The sequence below is a fragment of the Ixodes scapularis genome, unplaced genomic scaffold (assembly GCF_016920785.2).
Source record: "Ixodes scapularis isolate PalLabHiFi unplaced genomic scaffold, ASM1692078v2 PGA_scaffold2__306_contigs__length_199485367, whole genome shotgun sequence".
Lineage (NCBI taxonomy): Eukaryota > Metazoa > Arthropoda > Arachnida > Ixodida > Ixodidae > Ixodes > Ixodes scapularis.
Window position 1 is genome coordinate 131,599,269 of NW_024609857.1, and position 22,090 is coordinate 131,621,358.

At 50.1% G+C, this 22,090-nt stretch overlaps 2 protein-coding genes across 2 annotated transcripts in view; both read left to right on the top strand.

Annotated features, from left to right (window-relative positions):
* Positions 1-2,089, top strand: part of LOC8027650 — a 43,753-nt gene extending 41,664 nt beyond the window's left edge. The window contains exon 8 of the mRNA XM_029971761.3: positions 1,471-2,089. Coding sequence (XP_029827621.2) covers positions 1,471-1,631 — 161 coding nt within the window. The 3' untranslated portion in view covers positions 1,632-2,089. The remainder of the gene's footprint in view (positions 1-1,470) is intronic.
* LOC8036026 overlaps positions 1-22,090 on the top strand; it is a 566,786-nt gene that overhangs the window by 447,371 nt on the left and 97,325 nt on the right. The gene's annotated exons all lie outside the window — the stretch shown is intronic.

Below are 22,090 nucleotides of genomic sequence, written 5' to 3' on the forward strand. Positions count from 1 at the left end.
CCCCCCGCCCCCACCCCCACTATTTCCACATTAGCAGAACAGATACTGGAGAGCAGGCGAGGGCACTCGCGTTCTCTCTTGCTTCCTCTCCAACGTTATCCCCACAAACTGGAAAGAGTAAAGAATTTGCGGAAAGAGTCTTTTTTTCTTCTGCTTTTTCACAAACGTGACGTGAACGGCTGATAAATTCAGATGATTAGTCATCCTATAAGATCAGACTTGTTGGAGGTATCAAGGCTAACTCAACGCTGACAACCGCAAATATAAAGTGTTTTATGAAATATGCCTTTTCCGAACGAGTGAGCTATCTAGGAACTGCTGCGTCAATTATCCGAGTGCGCCATTGCTTGTGAACACATATATTCTCTGAGCATGTACTGGACACGAGGTTTGCGTTATCGTTCGTACTGAACTCGTATCTGCTCGTATCGGAAACGAGTACTGCGTCAGCGTTTGGCGAGGACTCGTTTCCAGTCACACGCTTCGCGCCCAAGAAATGTAAATGTCGACCGCCAATGTTGCTCGATGGACTCTTGAAAGTAGTATTTTGCAAGCAAGTACTACTTGCCATCAAGCATACCACATGGCAACATGTGCCTTCAGGTCGCCTTTTGTTGGCTTCCCTTGACTACGTTGCAGTGAAACGGCAGGCTTAAGTCGTCGATTACCAAACGAGCAATCATTGAAACCTTTAGAATAGTGGGCTCCAACGCCGAGTCCTCCGAGCAGCTTGGAACGTCGCAAGGCGTATGCGGAGTACATCTCTACCCTTGCGCGTTGAGATGCCCCGAAAGGCTCGGAAATCCTAAGCTTTGGGGCTATTTTAAAGCTACCTAACAAAAGGCCGTAAAAACGAGTGTACTGCAGCGGTGCATCCTTGCAGGGGGGGGGGGGGGGGGGGCTGTACAGATGCACCGCTGCCGTACACTTGTTTTAGGGGCCTTTTTATTTTGGACGCAGTGGGTAGAGAGGAAGGCAGCTATCATTTGCGGTTTATCCACAAATCCTTCCAATCAGAGCTTGCGCTCCGATTTCACCGGTAGATCTCATCAACCCTTCTCTTCCAATTTCTCTCCGTGTAGTTTCGCTACTTGCCTTCGCCGTTAGCGCTGCCTTCCGGTGAAGCTTGAGCATTTATCTTGGTACGGTTCATTAATGCGAAACAAAACCCATCTCGAACTTTTTCTGAGACTCACGTAGTACTTGTTTTATATGGTACTTGTATCTAATTACAAACTTAATACGCGAGCTTCGGTTACCAAATTATCTAGGTGCGGCGGTTTCCCAGTAGACCTCGAATGATGTCGCACTATGTGCAAAAAATAAAACGAAATCGCCCGTCTTCCGGTCCCAACATGCTTGCGGATAAAAAAGTTTGCACGTAACGGACCGTGTTTTTTTTTTTAATTCAAAGACTAAAAACAAACCGTCTTGTTTAAGATCCAACATGGGCTATTTTTCCCTTTGCAGTGGATACCAGCAGCATTTGGTTCCAGTCGTCCTGGTGGGTTCCGGTAGCCGCATTCTTGTCCCTGTGGTTGCTGTGCGTCGTGGTTTTAACACTGGCCTGCTCAGCAGCGAGAAGCTCTCGGAGCCACAAAAACAAGTTTGCCAAAGCGCCCTTCCCTTGAGGCGTCTTCCAGAACATGCCTGCCGATTTCATTCTAATTAACCTGTATGCGAAAAGAAACTGAAGGAGATGAGGAGGTGCGAGCGTGCGGGGACGGCAGAGCACTGAGCTCTGGTTGGAATGATATGTAGGTAAACGCAAACGCTGCCTTCGTCTCTACTCACTGTTCGACCTGAGACAAAGAAGCTAGCCTTGCGTGTAGCCGCTAATCCGATTCCGGCCAAAGTTCGGAGCTCTCCCCCAATCTTTATCCGTATAGTCCTTTGTACTGGGGTGCGAGTGTGCTTACTTTAAATCCCAAGGCAGAAAAACAAAACTGAGTACATGTGTAGAATCGAGCAAGACACCGCAAGACCAGGTGCTCTTATAGAAGGATATATCGAATAAGGTTCGATAGAGAATGTCTATTAACCCCCACAGCTTCTTACTTCGGTTCGCTAATAAAATATGTGTCGGGTATTATTGTTTGCCACCTTTTTGTTTCTAAATAGTTGACCCGTTTACTGCTCCCTCGGCCCCCAGATAACTGGCACCCCTCAGATATGGCACCCTCACGCAGCAGGTTCTGACGTACAAATAAATTTGCATTCGTCGATTACCCCTTTTGGGCTCAAGCAGTCTAAACCCTTGTTACACGTGCATACTTAACTGCAGTTACGCTAAGCCACAGTTAGCGCCCAATACTTGCGGACAAGATTCTGCGGCTATGCAGTCTAAGCTATGGCGAAAGTGCGCTTGAGAATCTTGAGCACCCATAAAAGAGTTGTGCGCGCGCTCTTTACTTCTTATGAATAGCTGTCCGAGAGTATAGTGCGGTAACTTTGGTGCCGCGCAACAGCCGTTAAAGCTGAGTTAACCGCAGTTAAGGGTTCCCGTGTAAGCGAGGTATAAGAAATAGCATACTAAAATTGGTTCTTACAAACCCTAGCAATTTTATATCAGTGACATTGGAAGAAATATGTTTTGGGGCGGGAGCTGGTTTTTTTTGCTGAAAAGGGGGGGGGGGGGGGGGGGGAGAGAGGGGATTTGACCTCCTCTCGCATATGCCACTGTAATTTATTTTTGTCTCTCCAAGTGTTTGCAGCACGCATCTAAAACTACTCCAGAAGGGTTTCTACAGTGGAGTACACCGAAGATTAGTTTATATAGGTAATATACTATAACCCGCTAACATCCGTCTGGCATCAAGTAATATACTACAATGTGAAACATTATCTTTAGCATTTCTTCACCACGTAACTACTCTAAATAAGTGGGTCTCCGGATTTTTTTTCGCACTTAACACGAATATCGTTATGTACAGTCACGATCAGAAGTAATTGGAACACGGGAGCGGTGGCCCAACTGCATTGCAACGCGATCTATCCGCGCTCGTAGAAACTGATAGGAGACTAAGTGCATGCGTTCATGCCGGCGCCGACAGTCCCTCTGCACCCCTCTATCTATTTCTTTTACCTGAGATCAAGATAATCATTCGCTGCTTCTCAGATACGACACGTGATGGCGCTGATAGCTTCCGACAGCGTTACGAGGACGCTCCCTGCGAGCGCGAACTGAGGACACGGGTGTACTATCAGAATCATCTGAAGCGGATCGGTGCTGGTTCAATGACGCGGCAAACGCTAATTGCGTGGCGCATCGCTACGTAAAAAAATATCTTTATATTGTTCTCGAGTAGATAGCAACGCCAGCTGCAGAAAATGACACGCGAAGTTGACAAAGGCCATAAGTTCCAAGCAACGAACCGCGTTTTTATTTCATTTTTGTCGAGATAAGATATTAGAGAGCATATTTTGGTGGGACAGCAATCTTTCTGTTTCTGTCTGCACCAAGATGCCTTCAAGAGTGGAAAGTGTGCCCGCTGTCTGCTTGCAGCGCCATCGGGGACGTAGCGTTGCGTCCCAGAAGCGATTAGGAACGATTAGAACCTCCGGTAAAGGAATAGATCGAGAGGAGCAGAGGGGCCATCGGCGCCGGCATGCACGCATGTGCGTACTCTCCTATCAGTTCCCACGAGCGCGGCTAGATTGCGCTGCAATGCAGTTGGGCCTAAAGCCCCTCTATGTGTTTGCGCTCGTCTTGCAAGTAGCGTCAAATGCGCGAGTGCACGAGGCCCATGTCTCGAGCGGCCCTTGGAAGCAAATGGCGGCGCAGCACTGAAATGAGCGGGCCTTGGAAGCGAATGGTGGCGGAGCACCCGCCCATGGCACGTGTCTCGAGCGCTTCCACAACAATGGTTGGCAGTACTTGTAAAAAACGCTTTTATCAAGGGGCTTTAGTTGGGCCACCGCTCCCGTGTTCCGATTACTTCTGATTGTGACTGTACATTTAATTGCAAGAAGCTATTTACATGTCAGGTTCGGTACAGTACACAGTTAATGACAGCAGTCCGGTTCGATTATCTACTGAAGCTGAGCGAGTACGAGGGCACAAAACTGAGTTGCTCCTCGTCATCTTCGGCCTGCCTTGGCGTATACATTCTACTCCTCCCTACTAAACTAATACATATAGACCCCAAGATAGGCAAGCGGCAAGCAGTGTGAACCTGTTCTCAAAGCGAGAAGTCTCCGCCAAGCGCAATAGGTGTTGGCAGACACGGAAAGAAAATTAACAAGTAGTGACTCACTCAGGATTCCTGCCTGGCTATTGAATGTGGTTCCCAAATCCGGGCCCCCACGGGATTCGCATCATGGTGGCTCACAAAGGGAGCCGACCTCCTTGAGGAGACGTCACCATCTTGGCACGGCGCGGTGGAGCAGTGCCACGACAACGATAGGGGCCAAGGCCCCACGTTGGGCGCCATTTGGTAAAAATTACGTACCTTTCCGTTCGGAGACTGGTACTCAATGGGAACCCGATACCCGTCCCACTGCGTGACCGACGGCTATTAGCGAGGGCGGTCGCCGCGCCAGGTACGGCAACGCCATGCCAACAACTATGATCCCGGTATCCAACAGCGTTTGTTGGGAAACAGGGGCCCCCGCAAGACACTGCGGTCAAGCGAGCCGTGGACGCAGGGTGCCCGCAGCGCTCGCCGACCTGAGAGCCAAAGGGGATCGCGATCGGGGTCATCGCTGGCGGGCCGAGCTTAACCCTACCCGTCGTCGCAGGAGATAGAACCAGAATTTTCCGCAGACGGACGTCCACTCGGAGGAGGAGACGCCGAAAGTCAGAGCCAGGGGAATCGCTAGCGTTAAGTCCTGGCCCGTCGGATGAGCTCATGCTAGGACTCGACCCGTCGCCCGGAGTACAACCCAGAACCGGTCGCCAGCTGGCCGTGCACTCGAAGGAGGGAACGCTCGACAGGCTAACGCGATCTGTCACTAGTTCCCCGAAAACGGGAGACGCGCGGAAGAGTGCGAGAGAGCAGGCCAGTAGGTTGGCGAACTCTCCCCAACAGGATACGGGACGAGCAAGCTCGAATCCAGACGACTCCGGCCGGAACGTCCGCGGCCTACGCCTTCTCGGGGAAGGAAAGCCTGTGGCTCCCACTATATTAAATAATTTTAAGCAAACTTACATTACTAACGTATATCACATGTGAAACGATCAAAACGGCTTCCTGGCGTAATAAAAAATTTAATATAGTGCGATACAACATTTTTATTCCCATTTAGAGCAGAGCATTGCTTTCAAACCTGTGTTTTTTTTTTTCTGGTGAAACGAATGTTTTGTTTTCTGATATCTATGAGCTTAACAAAAGTATCAAACCATTCACGTGGAGAAAACCATAGCCTTGTCTTTACTAACAAAGCCTTGCAGTTCGACGACGGAGCCATAGAGTGCCCGGTGGCAGATTTGGACCGCAAAGATATGGTAGCACAGAGCATCAAAGAGCCTGTTGTGAATTGTGATTTTCAGCCGCACAGTGGTCGTGTAAATATGCGGTTAACGAAAACGAGGAAGACGGAGAAACGCTTTGGCTCAATGCAAATCGAAAAGAAGATGTACGGAACGACTGCGGTAACCGATACCCATAAGGTTAACTTCGTCACGTAAATAGTAAATCCATTCTGTTTCTTACCGTAAGTCTTTGACGTTCAATTAACGCAACAACTAAATGGTGCCGAAACCCGGGAACTCAAGCCAGGAACGACCCTCAACGAAACGAAGTCAGTTGCTCAAGAGTGAACGAGTGGACACCATGGACTAACCTTGAACGAAATTTAGATCGACATCGTAACAAGTAAGCAACTCTATTAACCGAAGCTTACCAACCTCTCAGTTTATCCGAACATGGAAAGAGTGCGAACGAAAAGGACTGCTCGCAGAGCACAAAACACCCGAATTATCAGAGAAGCCACCGCTATTCTCAACACAGCGGATGTAATTCAAATCAGGGCCATAGCAAGAAAGCTTGACGTAAATTATAAATAACTCAAGAAGCTGAACACCGAGCTTGAGCCCTTCATTGCTGATAGAGATCTCGAAAACGAATAGCAGTCTGTAATTGAGTACGAGGAAGAAACGACTCACACCTTGAACATACTGCCGCGCGCGCAACTGGCCAAGTAGGCAGCGCGCGCGTGGCCTAACGGTTATCGCGCTTGCCTTCCACGCAGAAGGCCAGAGTTCGATTCCTGGACGCGGCTACACATTTTTGTTGACACTGTAATGTGACGTTCTGGTGAAGTCGAGAACCATCTTGCTGATTCAAGGTTAGAATGTTCTACGCGCCGAACCTTCTACGCCGAACGATCCAGAAACCCACGAGGGTACATAAGGGATTCCGCAAGGCGAGCGGGGTCAGTTTCGCCCCAGCGTTCGACTCTGCTGCAACGCCGACTTCGACGCCCGCGACGCTCTGTTATTATCTTTTGTATCATTTTATTTTTTGGCACAAGTTCGCCACATTAAACGTTTATTTCTTCCTGTTTATTTATTGTTATTCTAGTCACCAGCCGTGACATTCTGGTGGAGGTGCGGGTACCGCATGTCCGTGCAGCGCACCCCTCCGAGTTCCCACAGTGCGAGTCCGAACCCAAGCTCCCGTGGACCCAACGAAGATACCACCGAGACCCGAGTAAGTCGCCGCATCCAGGGCCTAGACCCGGAATACGGACTGCTGCCAACCAAGACCAAGCAAAGAAGGAGGACGACGATGGCCAACCAGTCGGAGACCCCGGCCGCTCCTGCCGTCGTTTACCTGCCCGTCGTACCGCGGACGGCTGCTACATTCTACGGCTAGCAGTACGAAGACGTCGAACACTGGATTGACCAGTATGAACGCGTTGCCCGCCACAATTGCTGGACCGACAAGCAGCGCCTGCACAATGTCTATTTATCGCTTGAGGGGACCGCCAAGCACTGGTACGAGAATCATGAGTCCTCCCTGACGTCGTGGGACATTTTGAAGACCGATCTCAAGGCTACATTCATCAACCACCACCGCCGAGAGAGAGCCGAGGACCTACTGCGAACCAGAACCCAGGGCCCCAACGAGAGTGTCACCTGCTTCGTAGAGGACGTCCTGCCCCTGAGCGCCCGCGCCGACCCTTGGGCTACAGAAGAGAAGAAGCCACGAATCCTCATGCGGGGCGTGAGAGAAAACATCTTTGGTGGCCTTGTCCGCAGCCCTCCGACGACTGTCGAAGATTTTGTCGCCGAGGCAACGAACATCGAGCGTGCCCTGAAAGCCCGAGCCAGCCACTACAACCGACTCGCCGACACGCCTGTTGCTTCGACGCTGGCATCTTCCAGAATTAACGAGGGCCGCATCCGCGCTGACAACCTTCGCGAAATTGTCCGGGACATCGTCCGGGAAGAGCCCCGGAAAATTCTACCCGACACTGATCGCCCTGCCTCGATCTCCATCGCCGAGGTCGTGCGGGAAGAAGTGCAGAGAACCATCTAACCAGAGGCTCCCATCATGGCAGTCCCCGAAGAACTCACGCTAACTTACGCCGCAGTGGCCCGAAGGCCACCGCCTCCTACTCGCCCCTATGTCGCGCCGCCCCGACGTCAGTCTCCTGCGCCGCAGCACGACCGACGCCACGACGACCAAGTCCAGTACGCCTGCACGGAGCCCCGTGTACCCCGGAAGACCGACGTGCGGCGAACGCCCGACCGACGCACTGTGCTTCCACTGCGGGGAAGCAGACCACACCTACCGCCGATGCCCATACCGACGACTCGGGCTGCGCGGGTTCCACCCGAACGACCCGCGCCCTCGTTATGGTGAACGACCTCGGGAGATCGACGAGTACCTGCGACGACCTCAGTCCCCCGAGCCCGCGTTTCGCCGAGAGTTCCGGTCGCCGTCGTCACGACGTTCAGCTTCGCCGATGCACCGACCCCGACGTGAAAGCCTGTCACCCCTCGCTCCTCGCCGGGAAAACTAGGCACGGCAATCCCTGGAGGTGGAGTTGCCGAAGACGACCGACGCCAAGATCCTCCACGAACGTCGGAGGGCCCCCACTCGAGCGCCACCAGAGACCAAAACGACGCCCCTGCAACGGTGTCCTATAACCTAAACGTCGTCATCGACGGCCACGACGCATCAGCACTCGTGGACACCGGAGCAGACCACTCAGTCTTGAGTGGGAGGCTCTCCCGCCGCCTTCGCAAAGTCATGACGCCGTGGGATGGACCCCAAATACGAACCGCAGGAGGACATCTCATCACGCCCGTCGGAAGGTGCACTGCTGGCGTCGAGATTCACGGCGAGACGTGTCCGGTAAAGTTCGTCGTTCTACAAGACTGTTCCAGAGGTGTCATTCTTGGCATGGACTTTCTGTGTGAATACGGCGCCGTCATCGACCTGGGTGAGAACAGACTGACGCTGCGGAAGCCTTTTCCGCCTTCAGAGAAACCCCAAGCAGCGTCAGCCGCCGTCCGAGTCGCCACCGACCACGTGAACCTGCCGCCGCGATCAAGTGTTGTCGTACCTGTCGTGGCCGATACAGCTACCTGCGGCGAAGTTGTCCTGGAAGGCAACCTTCAATTGCTCCTGGGAAAAGGAATAGGCGTCGCAAGAGGAGTAGCTGAACTTCAGGATGGGCGGACTGTGGTCCTCGTGACGAACTTCCGAAATGAAACGCAACACCTCACGAAAGGTGCAGCCGTGGGCCACGCCGAGGAACTTTGAAACACCGCCCTAATCGCCACGATTACTGACGAAACCTCGCCACCTCAGCAACACAGTACGCCGCCAGCGCAGCTCGACATTGACCCTAAGCTTGCGAGCCCGAAGCGACGGCAGCTGCTTAACCTCATCGCCGAATACCGTGACTGCTTTGCGACGTCGTCGAAGATACGCCAAACCGCCGTCGCGAAGCACCGCATCGTCACCGAGGACGACGCGCGCCCTGTGCATCGGTCGCCGTACAGAGTCTCCGTTAAAGAAAGGGAGGTAATCCAAGAGCAAGTTCAAGAGATGCTGAGAGACGACATAATCCAACCTTCAAATAGTCCGTGGGCCTCTCCAGTCGTGCTGGTTAAGAAGAAGGACGGAACGCTTGGGTTCTGCGTGGACTACCGGCAGCTGAACGCCGTGACGAAGACGTCTACCCGCTTCCCCGCATCGACGACACTCTAGACCGATTGCGCCACTCTCGATATTTTCATCGATGGACCTGAAGAGCGGCTACTGACAGATCGAAGTCGACGAACGGGACCGAGAAAAGACAGCCTTCGTCACGCCGGACGGACTGTACGAGTTCAAAGTGTTGCCCTTCGGACTATGCACGGCGCCAGCAACGTTCCAGCGTGTCATGGACAACTTACTGGCAGGGCTGAAGTGGCAGAGCTTTCTCGTCTACCTTGACGACGTCGTAGTGTTTTCAACTGACTTTGACGAGCACTTGCGACACTCCGAGCTGTTCTCCAAGCCATACAGACCGCCGGGCTCACCCTCAAGGCGTCAAAGTGCCGGTTCGCCTATGACGAACTGAAGTTTCTAGGCCACGTGGTTAGTAAGGAAGGCGTCCGCCCAGACCCTGAAAAAACTCGCGCTGTCGCGGCATTCCCAGTGCCGAAAGACAAGAAGGCCGTGCGAAGATTCCTCGGACTTTGTGCCTACTATCGACGCTTCGTTCGGGATTTGGCAAGGATTTCCGCACCGCTCATAAACCTCACGAAGGACGCCGAGAAGTTCGAATGGGCCGAGGAGCAGCAGCAGGCATTCGACGAGTTGAAGCGAAGACTCTACAGACTCCTCCGGTCCTTGGACACTTCGATCAGGATACGGAAACCGAGATTCACACGGACGCTAGTAATGCAGGACTTGGAGCGGTACTGGTTTAAGTACAAGAAGGAACCGAGCGAATCATCGCCTACGCAATTCGGACATTGTCCAAGGTGGAGAGAAATTACTCCACGACTGAGAAAGAATGCCTTGCGGTCCTCTGGGCAATCACGAAATTTCCTCCATACCTATACGGGAGCCCGTTCCGTATAGTCACGGACCACCACTCGCTCTGCTGGCTTGCGAACCTCAAGGACCCGTCAGGACGCCTCGCTCGATGGAGTCTCCGACTACAAGAGTTCAACATGACCGTAGTCTACAAATCAGGCCGCAAGCACAGCGATGCCGACTTCCTGTCCAGAGCTCCCGTCGGAACACCTTCCGGCAGCAGCGACGACGATGGCGACGAGTGTTTCCTGGGCGCAGTGAACACCGACGACATGGCCCGACGTCAACGAGGCGATCCTGAGCTGCGCGCGCTAATAGAGCACCTGGAAGGGCGCGGAAGTGCCATACCACATGTTGCTTCACGCGCCCTGCCGACCTTTGCCATTCGACAAGGTGTGCTCTACAAAGAGAACTTCAGCAACAACAACTCGACGTGGCTGCTGGTATTCCCGACCGAACTTCGGGAGGAGATCTTCCAAGCCTGCCACGACGACCCAACGTCCGGACACCTTGGTTACAGCCGGACACTGGCCCGTATCCGTGAAAAGTATTACTGGCCCAAGCTCCCCAAGACCGTCCACCTATACACACGATCATGCCACGAGTGCCAACGACGCAATAAACCTCCGATGAGGCCGGCCGGACTCCTGCAGCCAATTCCTCCGCCAACAGCACCTTTCCAGCAGGTCGGAATGGATCTACTTGGCCCTTTTCCGCCGTCGACGTCGGCAAATCGCTGGATCATCGTCGCCACAGATTATCTCACGCGGTACGCCGAAACGAAAGCCCTTCCTTCCGGGACTGCTGTAGAGGTTGCAAAGTTTTTCATTGAATCCATCGTCCTCCGGCACGGCGCTCCCGAAGTTTTGATCTCAGACCGTGGATCCTCGTTCATGGCCCAGCTGACACAAGAAGTCCTTCGTCTCAGCCACACCAGCCATCGTCGCACCACGGCGTACCAGCCGCAGACCAACGGGCTGACGGAAAGACTCAACAAGACCATCGCCGACATGATCTCCATGTACGTGGACGTGGAGCACAAGACATGGGACGAGGTGTTGCCGTACGTCACTTTTGCCTACAACACGGCCGTGCAAGAGACCACCGGGGTTACACCCTTTCAACTGGTTCATGGTCGCAAAGTGACGACAATGCTGGACGCGATGTTACCCCACGTACCGGCTGTCGACGGAAGCGACGACGCCCAGGTGGTTTCCCAACGGGCAGAAGAAGTCCGTCATCTTGCCAGACTCCGGATTCAAGCCCAACAACGTATCGACACTGGCCGCTACAACCTTCGTCGTCGGGACGTCCACTTCCAGCCCGGAGACAGGGTGTGGGTGTGGACACCGTTCCGCCGCCGTGGTCTCAGCGAAAAACTCTTGAAGCGCTACTTCGGACCCTTCGTCAACTCGGGTATCTGAACTACGAGGTGACGCCCGACGGAACACGGACTTCGTCACGCCGCCCTCCACGACCGGAAGTCGTTCACGTCATGCGACTGAAGCCGTACTACGCGCGATAGGACTGTGGACTTTATGTGTTCCAAATGACCCTTTAGTTTACCGTTCTTTTTATTTGATTTGTTTGGTTTTTGGGTTGCATCGGGACGATGCACTTTTTAAAGGGGGGAGTAATGCCGCGCGCGCAGCTGGCCAAGTAGGCAGCGCGCGTGTGGCCTAACGGTTATTTCGCTTGCCTTCCACGCAGAAGGCTAGAGTTCGATTCCTGGCCGCGGCTACACATTTTTGTTGACACTGTAATGTGATGTTCTGGTGAATTCGAGAACCGTCTTGCTGATTCGAGGTTAGAATGTTCTACGCGCCAAACCTTCTACGCCGAACAATCCAGAAACCCTCGAGGGTACATAAGGGATTCCGCAAGGCGAGCGGGGTCAGTTTCGCCCCAGCGTTCGACTCTGCTGCAACGCCGACTTCGACGCCCGCGACGCTCTGTTATTATCTTTTGTATCATTTTATTTTGTGGCACAAGTTCGCCACATTAAACGTTGATGTCTTCCTGTTTATTTATTGTTATTCTGGTCACCAGTCGTGACAATACTTCAAAGTTGAGCAGTGCAACTACATTCTGGTGAAGCAGCGCGACCATCAACATCGGCAATTGCGTGACGAAGCGAAGAACGAAGACGGAGCGGTATTAAACCACCGAAGTTGCAGCTGCAATCCTTTAAGGGCGAGCTTGCTAAGTGGCAGCCATTTTGGCAACAATTCAAGCGTGCCGTTCACCAAAAACGAAGAGCTATTAAGAGGGAGCGCTCCTCCAAGCCCCATAGAGAATACACGCGATTTTCTGCCATTTTACGAAAATTCTCATTTAATAACCGTTACACCGATTTTTTCAAACTTTTTGCTATAAAAAGATTGATTCTTCGTCCAACTATCCCACAGAGCATATTTTTCATAAAAAAATTTATTATATTTTATATTAAATCGTGAAATCGGTCGGAATTGGCTGTTTTGACATGTTTACGTTAGAACGCGTTTTTAAAAACCTGTGAATTTTGAACTACAAATGTGTTTTGTGGGATATCTGCGGAATTTAACACGGAATTCAATTATATTAAAATTATAGCTGTAAGTACATCCGTTCTTTAACTACATCGAAAAAACTGAACCAAGGTGTTGTGGCTTGTTTTCCTCGTTTGGACGGTCAAGACTAGTTCGACGAGCGCCGCGTGAGGGCGCCACCATTTCGCCACGCACGCTGCTCTGATTTTGTATTACTCCGCGCGCATGCGCTCTTCAGTAACGCGCTTCTGGTGGTCCAGAGACGGCAAGACCCGTCTAGAGCACTATATAGCTCCTTCGGAGCAGAGTAGCGCAATCTAGAACGCCGTCTCTCGGTGACTAGCGGCGAACGCCCGGAGGTTCCAACTGCGGTCAGAAATGCATGGAGAACGTGAGAAAATCGTTGTTTCTTCAGTTTTGTGGGGATGTGCGGAATGGAAATCATTTTTGACATAATAATGAAACATTTTAGAATAATATGCGATAAGTTTTGTGCCATACAAGGACGTAACTTTTTTTAAAAAATTGCCTGAGCGGCGTCATGCAGCAGACGACACGGCGACGTCACACCATTCACGTGACCCGCTCCGGCCAACCCGAAAAGCCCATCTCCGCTGCGAGCAAAAATCGTCTGCTCCAAACGCAACTTGCCTTCTCAAAATTTGCACACGCATCCGATATTATTAAAACTTGGATAAAGTGTTTAGCGCTTTACTAACTTCACGACAGGCTAGTTTTGAAAAATGTGAACTCGCCGTTAGTTTTTTAATCAGCCGCGTTATGTCGATCTCCATGTATTATCCCATAGGGCGCGCCGCCTCCTGGAACCCTGAGTACCACGTGACTCGCGCCGAGCCGCTCTGTCGGCCATGTTGTCGGCAAAACACGGGATTCAAAGGATTGCGCTACTCTGCTCCGTAGGAGCTATATAGTGCTCTAGACCCGTCCAGACAGGGTGGTTTTGTTTCTCGGGGTGGGGTGTCAGGCGGATAGCTGTGCGTGTTTTCATAACTAGAAAGGCCGTCCTCGCAGCTATGGGTCCAAAGAGGTATAAATATGGCAAGCGAAAGGTCTCGAAGTCGCAAATAGAGTTTGCACGTAAGCGACCCTCTGCTGAAACTACGGATGGTGAGGTTTCAGGTGAGGTTGAGTCATTGTGTCGTAGCGCTGCAAGAACGAATTGACTCGGGGCATACTCGGGGTGTTGAAGATGCCGCTTGGGAAGCCATGCAACAGGCCGGAGTGGAAGAAGCGAGGCGCGCGAAGGGATCTGGCGAGATCGATGCCGAAGGCTATCCGCTTGTTACCGTCGTTGCAGACTGTGCGTGGTCAAAGCGATCGTACAGGCACAAGAACGACGCTCCTTCTGGTACGGTAAGTACTTCATTTCTTCCTCTAAAAGGGGCGCGAATTTTGATCGTAGATATAATATACACTTCTTTAGAGTGCGTTCGAAAGAAATCCGAAGCATGTTTTTCTCGCCACGAAAATACATTGTTCTCTGTCGCCAGGCTACATTTGGGCGGACGCTGAGCATTTGGCAATGCGTAGTTTATTTTTATGGTGAGATGACCGTGGTTAGAATCCCTCTCTGTTGTATGTGTATTTCTGTGAATGCAAGATTTGTTTCGGCAACTGGGGTGACAATTTCTCACGAAGCACTGGAAACAGTTATGCTTTTTGTGTGCCTGTTTTAGTGACCGCTGTTTTATGTACTATACATTCCGAATATACGCGGTGCCATGCAGTCAGTTCGTCAGACGACGTTTTAGACAGCTCGTTTCTTCGAAGCTGCACTTTTTCAAGGATAAATCGTTCCATCGGAAATAGCCGGCGTTCGTTTCATCGATACACCTTGTGACGTTTCGTCTAGTTTTTCTATTATGTGCGTGCTCGCGCTTGCGAACGTAATTGCGCGTCCATGTCTGCTTGCGTGTGCGCCTGCATGAGCGAGGATGCTTATGTGCGTGCCCCCCGTGCACATGCGTGTTTTCATGCCTACGCGTGAGTATATATACCCGCGTATCTGTGTGCGTGTTATACGTGCATCTGCGTGCGTGTTTGCACGCGTGGGCGTTTGCCTGCTCATAAGTGCGCGTGCCTGTGCGAGTGCGCGCGTGCACGGGCGTGTGTAATTCGTGCGTACGTGTGCGCGGGTGTGCTTGTGCGTGTGTACGTGAATTTGCATCCGTGCCTGCGCGTGCATCCTCGTATCTGTGTTCGCGCATGCGTATGAGTGCCTAATTCGTGCGTGTTTGAGTGGGCGCATGCATACTTGGGCGTACGTGTGCCCAAGTACGCACGTTGTCGGACTTTGCGGGAAAGGTTCGAGAAGCTCGAACCTGGTCGAACTCGAACGTCGGCTGGTTCGCGACACCTTTAGTACTCACGTTGCGGACGGTTGGTGATTGGCCGCTGATAACTTCACCGTAACTTTTTGCTCTATGTTTAGCGCCATTTTTTATATTTCTATTCGTGCGATTGTAATCTTTTGCGATTAAACTCTCTGTACCCTTTCCTTGTGACCTATGAAACGATCTCGAACGCCTCGAACAACAGCGACGCTTGCGTTCGTTCTCGGGGCTAGTAGGCAAGGAGGTTACAAGTATTTATATGACGTCAGACTGCCTTTTGATGCCGAGTCACAACACAGAAGTATGGCCACCGAAGGCAAAAGCAGTTATCCCATTGGCGAGTTTGCTTTGTCTTTCAATTCTCACAACTCTCCCGAATCAGTTTTGCTTTATCGTTTGGTGGTCATGTTTGGGGGCGATGACTCAGCACGTGACTAGACCCTATAACCGTTCATGGTGTTTTTCTCTGTTTTTATTTTTTAGATTGAACGATTCTGCTGCAGTGCGGAACGAACTACACGAAAGTGCTCAACCTTCTACGAAGTCTTCCGAGGAGCACAACGTGTGGGGATCAGGACTATTGGAAGATATGTTCTCAAGTCATGAAAAACTGCCCGGTCGCCAATCATTACAAATTGTCTATGAAATACTATAAGAAACAATCAGTGTCGTGAAAAATTGTATAAAAATACTTTGTTGTGCAGTGCTGGTGGCTAGTTGTGATGAAGTAACGAAGGTATATGCCGGTAGTTTGTCATATATGTATTCGATTATGTATTTATTTTTAAAGTACCTAATATACAGTGTTGTTTTTACTTAACTGGAACGTGTTTTTTTTTAAAAGAGGGGGAGGCATTTACCTTAGTGCCGTATTCACTGTGCCTTTAGGGGGCTCGGCGAACATTACATGGGGGATCATAGTAGCGATAAGCTGGGTGGGTAAATAACTAAAATCTGCTAATCAAGTTTCCCACGAGCGGGTTTATAGCTCGTGTTGTAATTATATATCTAAAGTCATTAGACGGTAAATAAATTTGGACGTATTGCTAAAACCCAAAGGGATTTTAAGTATCTAGGTTTTCAGTTTTTTATGGCCAAAACATAATTGGCTCGTTTGGCCACGGGAATCGCAGTGCCGCTATTTCTGCATAGTTGAATAAAGCAATCCCTCGCTAACACATCGTACAAAATAAATAGCGTGTTAATTGCAAACACAATGTTTATAGTGAGAAATAATATTCCGGAGCGCCTCTCGCGGCACAGATCTCTTGATAGTGTTTTATCAATGCCATTTATGTAATACAGTATCGCGAGAAATATATTGTGTAATTAAAAAAATATTTATTATATATTGACAGTGCTACTGGCGAACTCTCCACGCCGGTCCACTTGTAAAGACGGATTTTGAAGTAATGTCTTGTGATTGTCTTTGTCGCCTCGTGTCCCATGTGTTTGTAGTTGACAAGTGTTTATTTGAATCCACGGTCAGTGCATTCAACCGTACGTTCAGTGCAGTTTCGCTTATTTTGCTAGAATTATTAAATTTGCATTTGTTTTAATTTTCTTCCCTTTAGTTGTGTCTGTGCGCCGCTGTTTTTACTCACATGAACACATATACAGGGTGATCCTCGAATCAGCCGGGACCCCTTCAACCGTCGCCGCGGACCACAGTTGGAGAACCGCTGAACTAGGATGTGCTAAATATCTCGAGTTAATTCCGTGATTCGTCATGTTGCAACTGCTGTTTTAGAGACAATTAATTTGGGCGGCTTTATCTTGGCAGTGTACTTTGAAACGAGTTTAAATTTATCCTACTCGGAATTCGTTTTATCGTTTGGAAGAGCAAGGCTGATGAATTTTTACGACTCGTTAGAGCATGAATGAACTGGCTTAGAAATAATTACTGAACAGTGAGAGCGTCTCGTGAATTGGACTATTGGGGAGCGGATCGAAATATAGGGGCTGCTTTGTCTAGATTGTTGTCCACACAGTTGGGTGTTTATTTTGAGAGCATACACGTTGGTTATGCTCTGCAAGAGCCAGATGGGCTCTGCAAGAGCCAGACGAAGATTAAACATTGCGACGGCGAGGACGCAAGCCCCGCGTCGCCGTACGTGACGACGGACGACGTTCTTTCCCACGAACAACGGCAGTGCATCTTCAAACCGAGAGTACTGCGCGTGGTTGCCCGACCGATCCTCGCTTCAAACAACGTGCCCATTCGCGGAGCGAGTTTCTTGGCCGTTGCACGCACCTTACGATGGACCGGAACTGGAGCTACAAGTCGTAGCAGCCAATCCAGCGCATATGAACGTGCCACGCGCCTCGTGCTTCGTTGTGTCTGTCCTAAAGCTGACGTGACGCTCACGCGGCATTGGATTGGCTCCGATAGCTCGTAGGGTCCTCTGCGGTCCATCGTAAGGAGAAACGGAACATACCACGAACCCGGGGCAAAGGAGGGTCGAGGAAGAGAGGTCACGAAGGGGGAAATAAATAAAAACAAAGACACGCAGAGAAAGAATGAGAGTGAGGAGACCAGTCCGCGCGCGTGGAAGACCTGCAGTTGTCTGCGCCCGCGTTTACCCGAGAGGCTTTTGCGGGTTGATTTTGCGGGGAGCAGGCGTTTTTTCTTTTTCTTTTTTTTTGTCTCGCCACCGTGAATAGGGTGCCTTCGTACACATTCGCTTGTGCGGAGTGGCGACATCTCGGCGATTTCACTGCCCGACCTTTTTTTTTTATTTATTCATTTTATTTTTTTGTTTATGCAGAGTATACGTGCTTTGGCATCTCTCGGTGCGAGCCCGCAATTTTGGATATAGACGAGCGCGCGAAGACCGCCCTGTTTACAAACACGGTTTTTGCTTTGCCCACACCGGGTGTGGGCACTGCGGAATCGCAGCGTCTCGTTTTTGAAGAGAAGCCGCCTCTGCGTGGTGCGCCGTACTCAAGGCAGCGCCACCGCAGAGGGACGGCGTCGGAGCCGCGTGTCGGTGTATACACTTCGTTTCACGTCATGTGCGAGCGAAGTCAAAGCTAGAAGCGCGAGCCCAAGGCTCCGAGCGTGCCGGCTTCGCACGTGCGTACGTGCACCACAGGCGCTGTTACAAGCAGCATGCTCGCGCTTGTAGCGTTGGCTTCGCTCGCCCATAAGGTGAAACGAACTAGCCTTTTGATACCATATTCCCTCCAGAAGTTAATTTATAAACCGGGTGTTCTTTTTTTTCTTTTTTTTTTCTTTCTTTCATTAAACTTTCAAGTTGTATGATAAAGCCTCAAAGGCAATACAATGTCTCTGTCAGTTACTTCAAAATATCTGTATTCCTTGGCAGAGTCCTGCCTTTTCTGTGCGGATACTTCGAAAGTCTGACTGATTATTGAATTCCTGTTGCCCACGAGGATAACAAAGGAATATGTGCAGAGAAAGACGCTTCTTTTGACGCTTACAAAAACAAAAAAGAAAAAAAAAGAAAAACGGTTGCAAAACTTGTCCTCGGATCCCTGGAAAAGGTCAAGACCGCTCAAGATTTTACAACTGACAGCCGTCGAATTCGGAGTTGTTCGGATAAATCCGAATTCGCGATAGTTTCACCGGCGAGTGTTTCACGGAGTTTATAGCATTTGTCCGAAAGTTAAAGTCCCTATCTACAACCTAGGTTAGGGCCCACCAGTTCCAATCACAGACCAGTTATAGGCACGTGTGCATTAGCGTGCTTTTCTTATACGCGCGTCGAAGTAATGCATTACGTGACTGGCTCCCGATTGAACCTAACGGGCCGTGGCGTCGGCTGACGACCATCGCAGGACGAGACGAAATCATAGTGCTAAATTCTTCTCGTTGATAAGACTGAAGGATGTGAATGAAATGTACTGTACTTTTTGCTTGGTGGATGTTTTAATGATTTCGCGTACATAGAGCTGACTATCATGTCATGATTCGAGTGGCACCGAAATCCGGCTGGTGGATTGCTGAAATCATCACCTCATCAACCCTCCCGGAACCCGCTAGGAACCCACTTGCCAGTATTCGTTAGACCCACTGTGTCCGACCAAATCCGATCAACTGCCTCGCGCTTCGACATCAAGGCGGTTTTCGTTTGCAGCGTCTAGGCGATCTGAACCGATTATTTTATCCATACTTCAAATGGTGCAGGTGTCAACGATTTGCAGTGTTGTTCAAGATACTCGACAAAAGTATTTAAGACAAGATACTAAATACCCAAGTGAGAAGGTATTTAGAGTAGTATTCAAGTTACCTTTGCGCCAAACTATTTTGAGTAGAGTGCAAATACTTTGAAAAATAATTGAATTACTTTCGAAGATACTTTATAAGCGCTCGACGAGCTGAAGTTATTACAACTAAATAAAAAAAATGGGGGCATCTTGATTATATTAACTTAGCTGAAACGCATATCGTTCGATGACCTCCTAGTGTACACCTCATTTGTCCCCCTAGACACGTGCAAAAGAGAAAGAAAGAACATTTAGTCTTAGTACTTCCCTTTTGGGGACAAACTTCTTCGTACGCCGGAAAAGGTATTTGAGATACTGAGTAGAAGATACTAAGCAATGTAGTTAAGATAGAGTGCTAATTACTCTCAATCGAATGTATCTTCAAGATACCAAAATACCGACAAAAGTATCTTAATTACAGTATCTTGAGTTGAGTATTTGAGATACGTAGAAGCCTTGCTATTTGCTTGTTTCAAGCGAACCTTCTGCCGTCATATTGCTGGCGACACAGGAGAAAAGTGGTTTACCCGCCCTCTTGTTCAACATACCATAAAATACGCAGTATAATTACGAAATATTTACATATATCTTTACTGACATGCGTATGTACATATACAGAAAGCTGGTGCACAACTGTTGAGGAAACGCACTGGTCGACACTTTTCAATATTTTAAAGATAAAGGTAAAACAAATAAACAGTGGGCGACACCAGTCCAAAATGTATACCTCGGTAAAAAAAGTTCCCGTGTGTCTGTGTTTCCCCAAAGCAATTCGAGAGCCAGTTCTGTAAGCTACGGAGGATGCTCGGCGAATGGCGAAGCCATTGATGTGTCCAGACTGAAAATTAGTCGCCGAGGGGACACTCAGAGGCATGACACGGCTGTTGTCTGTCCGTCATAAAGAAATCGTTTTTAGAGCGAAACAATAATTCGGATTCGCCATTCGCCGAGCTTCCCCCGCAGATTACAGAGATTGATCCTCTACTCTAGGTAAAGTAGACGCGCAGGAAGTTGTGCGAGGAAAGAAAAAAGGTAGCGAGTAGCGAATATTTGTGATTGCGTGTGCCGGAAAAATATAAAAAGAACCTGAACAATACTTAAAAATTAAAAATCTCGACCAGCCAGCAGACTTCACTGAGGCCTGCATTTTCATTTTCGGAAATTTCGGCAAACTCCAGTCGTGTGGCTTTAGCCCCATAACTTTTGCAAGTGTGAATCCGTGGGCGTCAATCAACGCCAGGCCGCTTCGTCACCCATAGCCCAAAAGCGACGTTCACGGCGCCCACCAGGATACCAGCCAAGGTCGCTGTACCGGGGCCACCCGATACGTGATACTTGTCCGCCGCCACCAGGCCTTTTTTCGTCTTTTTTCTCTCGGTCGAGGCAGAGCCGGCATTTGGAGTGGGCGACCTATGCAGTTGCACCGGGCGCCATTCATAGGGGGGCGCCGAAAGGGCCGCCAGGTCATGCAGGGCTCAAACCTCGAGGGGATAAAATCAAAAACAAAAAACGACCGCATCGCCGTTTGGCATTTCGGCCGCAAAACCAACGACTAAGTTCTTGTTATAATTGGCGTCCATCAACCCGCAGCCACCTGCGAATGTCGTTTTACTATAAAGAACCTCTCCCCCGTGAGAATCAAAGCGCCATTGAATGAGTCATGAACGACTGGGCAAGCGGTCACCTCCGCACAGCTCTTAAATTACGAGCGGAGCAAAACCTGACTGGCAAAAAGCGATGGAGCCAGCATGCCGCAATCTTAGCGCAACTTACTAAACGGTGGCGCCAAACCCATCGGCGAGCAAATCAGTGTGTCGGAGCGAGTCACGGGACAAAATAGTATTGGAACGGAGTTTTGCTCTTAGTTATCACGTGCTTCGCTCAGAGTCTCTGATTGGCTGGCAGAAAACGTAGGCTTCACCCTTTGCCAAGTTATTCTGAGCCGAAGAATGACTTCGCTCAGTAGGTCTGACCGGGGGTAAAATGAACCCGATTCCTCCCGACATTCGAGCTGCGATTTGGGCAACGCTCGCTGTGGAGTCTTTAGCAGTAAGCTGAACGAACCAATGCCCCCTCAGCATCCGGTGAGTCTCTGTGCCCAGAGGCTTCAACCTAACTGAAAATAATATGTGTAAAGAACTTTGGATCCGCAGCTCTTTCTTTTTTTGTGTGTAAGCGACCAGCGACGACTACGGACTTCCAATGCCGATCAGTGTTGCCAACTCAAAATTCAGAAACTCGCCACAAAAATCCCGAAAACCGCGAAAAACATATAAATTTATAATGTTGCGCAAGAATGGCCGCATCACAGCAGGCAAACCTGGTGTCCGACATGAAGCTCTAACTCTTGCAGTTCAGTTTTTTGTTTACATTGTTGTGTGGTACGACATTCTTTTTACAAGTTAATGTTGTAAGCGAGAACATGCAATGCAAAACGAAGGACATCGTAGCAACCACCCAGCTGATGAAAGCATGCAGCGATTGCATCGACAATTATCGCGATGTCGGGTACGAAACTGCAACTGGCAACTGCGAACGGTCTTCCCGAGAGCATGGGTATTGACAGTGCGACGAAACCGGCCCCTCGACTGCGGCGGAAAAAGCGCCAGTTCTGTTATGAGTGCCAGGACGAGGTTGATGATGTCGAGACAAAATTCAAGCGAAAGTTCTTCTACGAGATGATTCACACCGTGAGATGTCGATTGAAGAACGCTTCACGCGGATGGAGCAGCACGTGAGCTTCTGGGGGTTCCTTTATGGCCTCACCCGACTTCCCGACAAAGCGGAACGTCTTAAACTTTGCCAATGCCTTGACCATGCACTCAGAGTCTGAGACACCTAGAAAGTGCAGACATCGACGGTACAGATCTCTGCGAGGAGCTGATCTAACTATGCAGCCTGCTGCCCACTGGATGCAGTGCTCGCCAGGACGTCCTCCAGTTCATTCTGGACAACCATCTATGCGACAAATTCCCTCATACGTGGGTGTCATTGA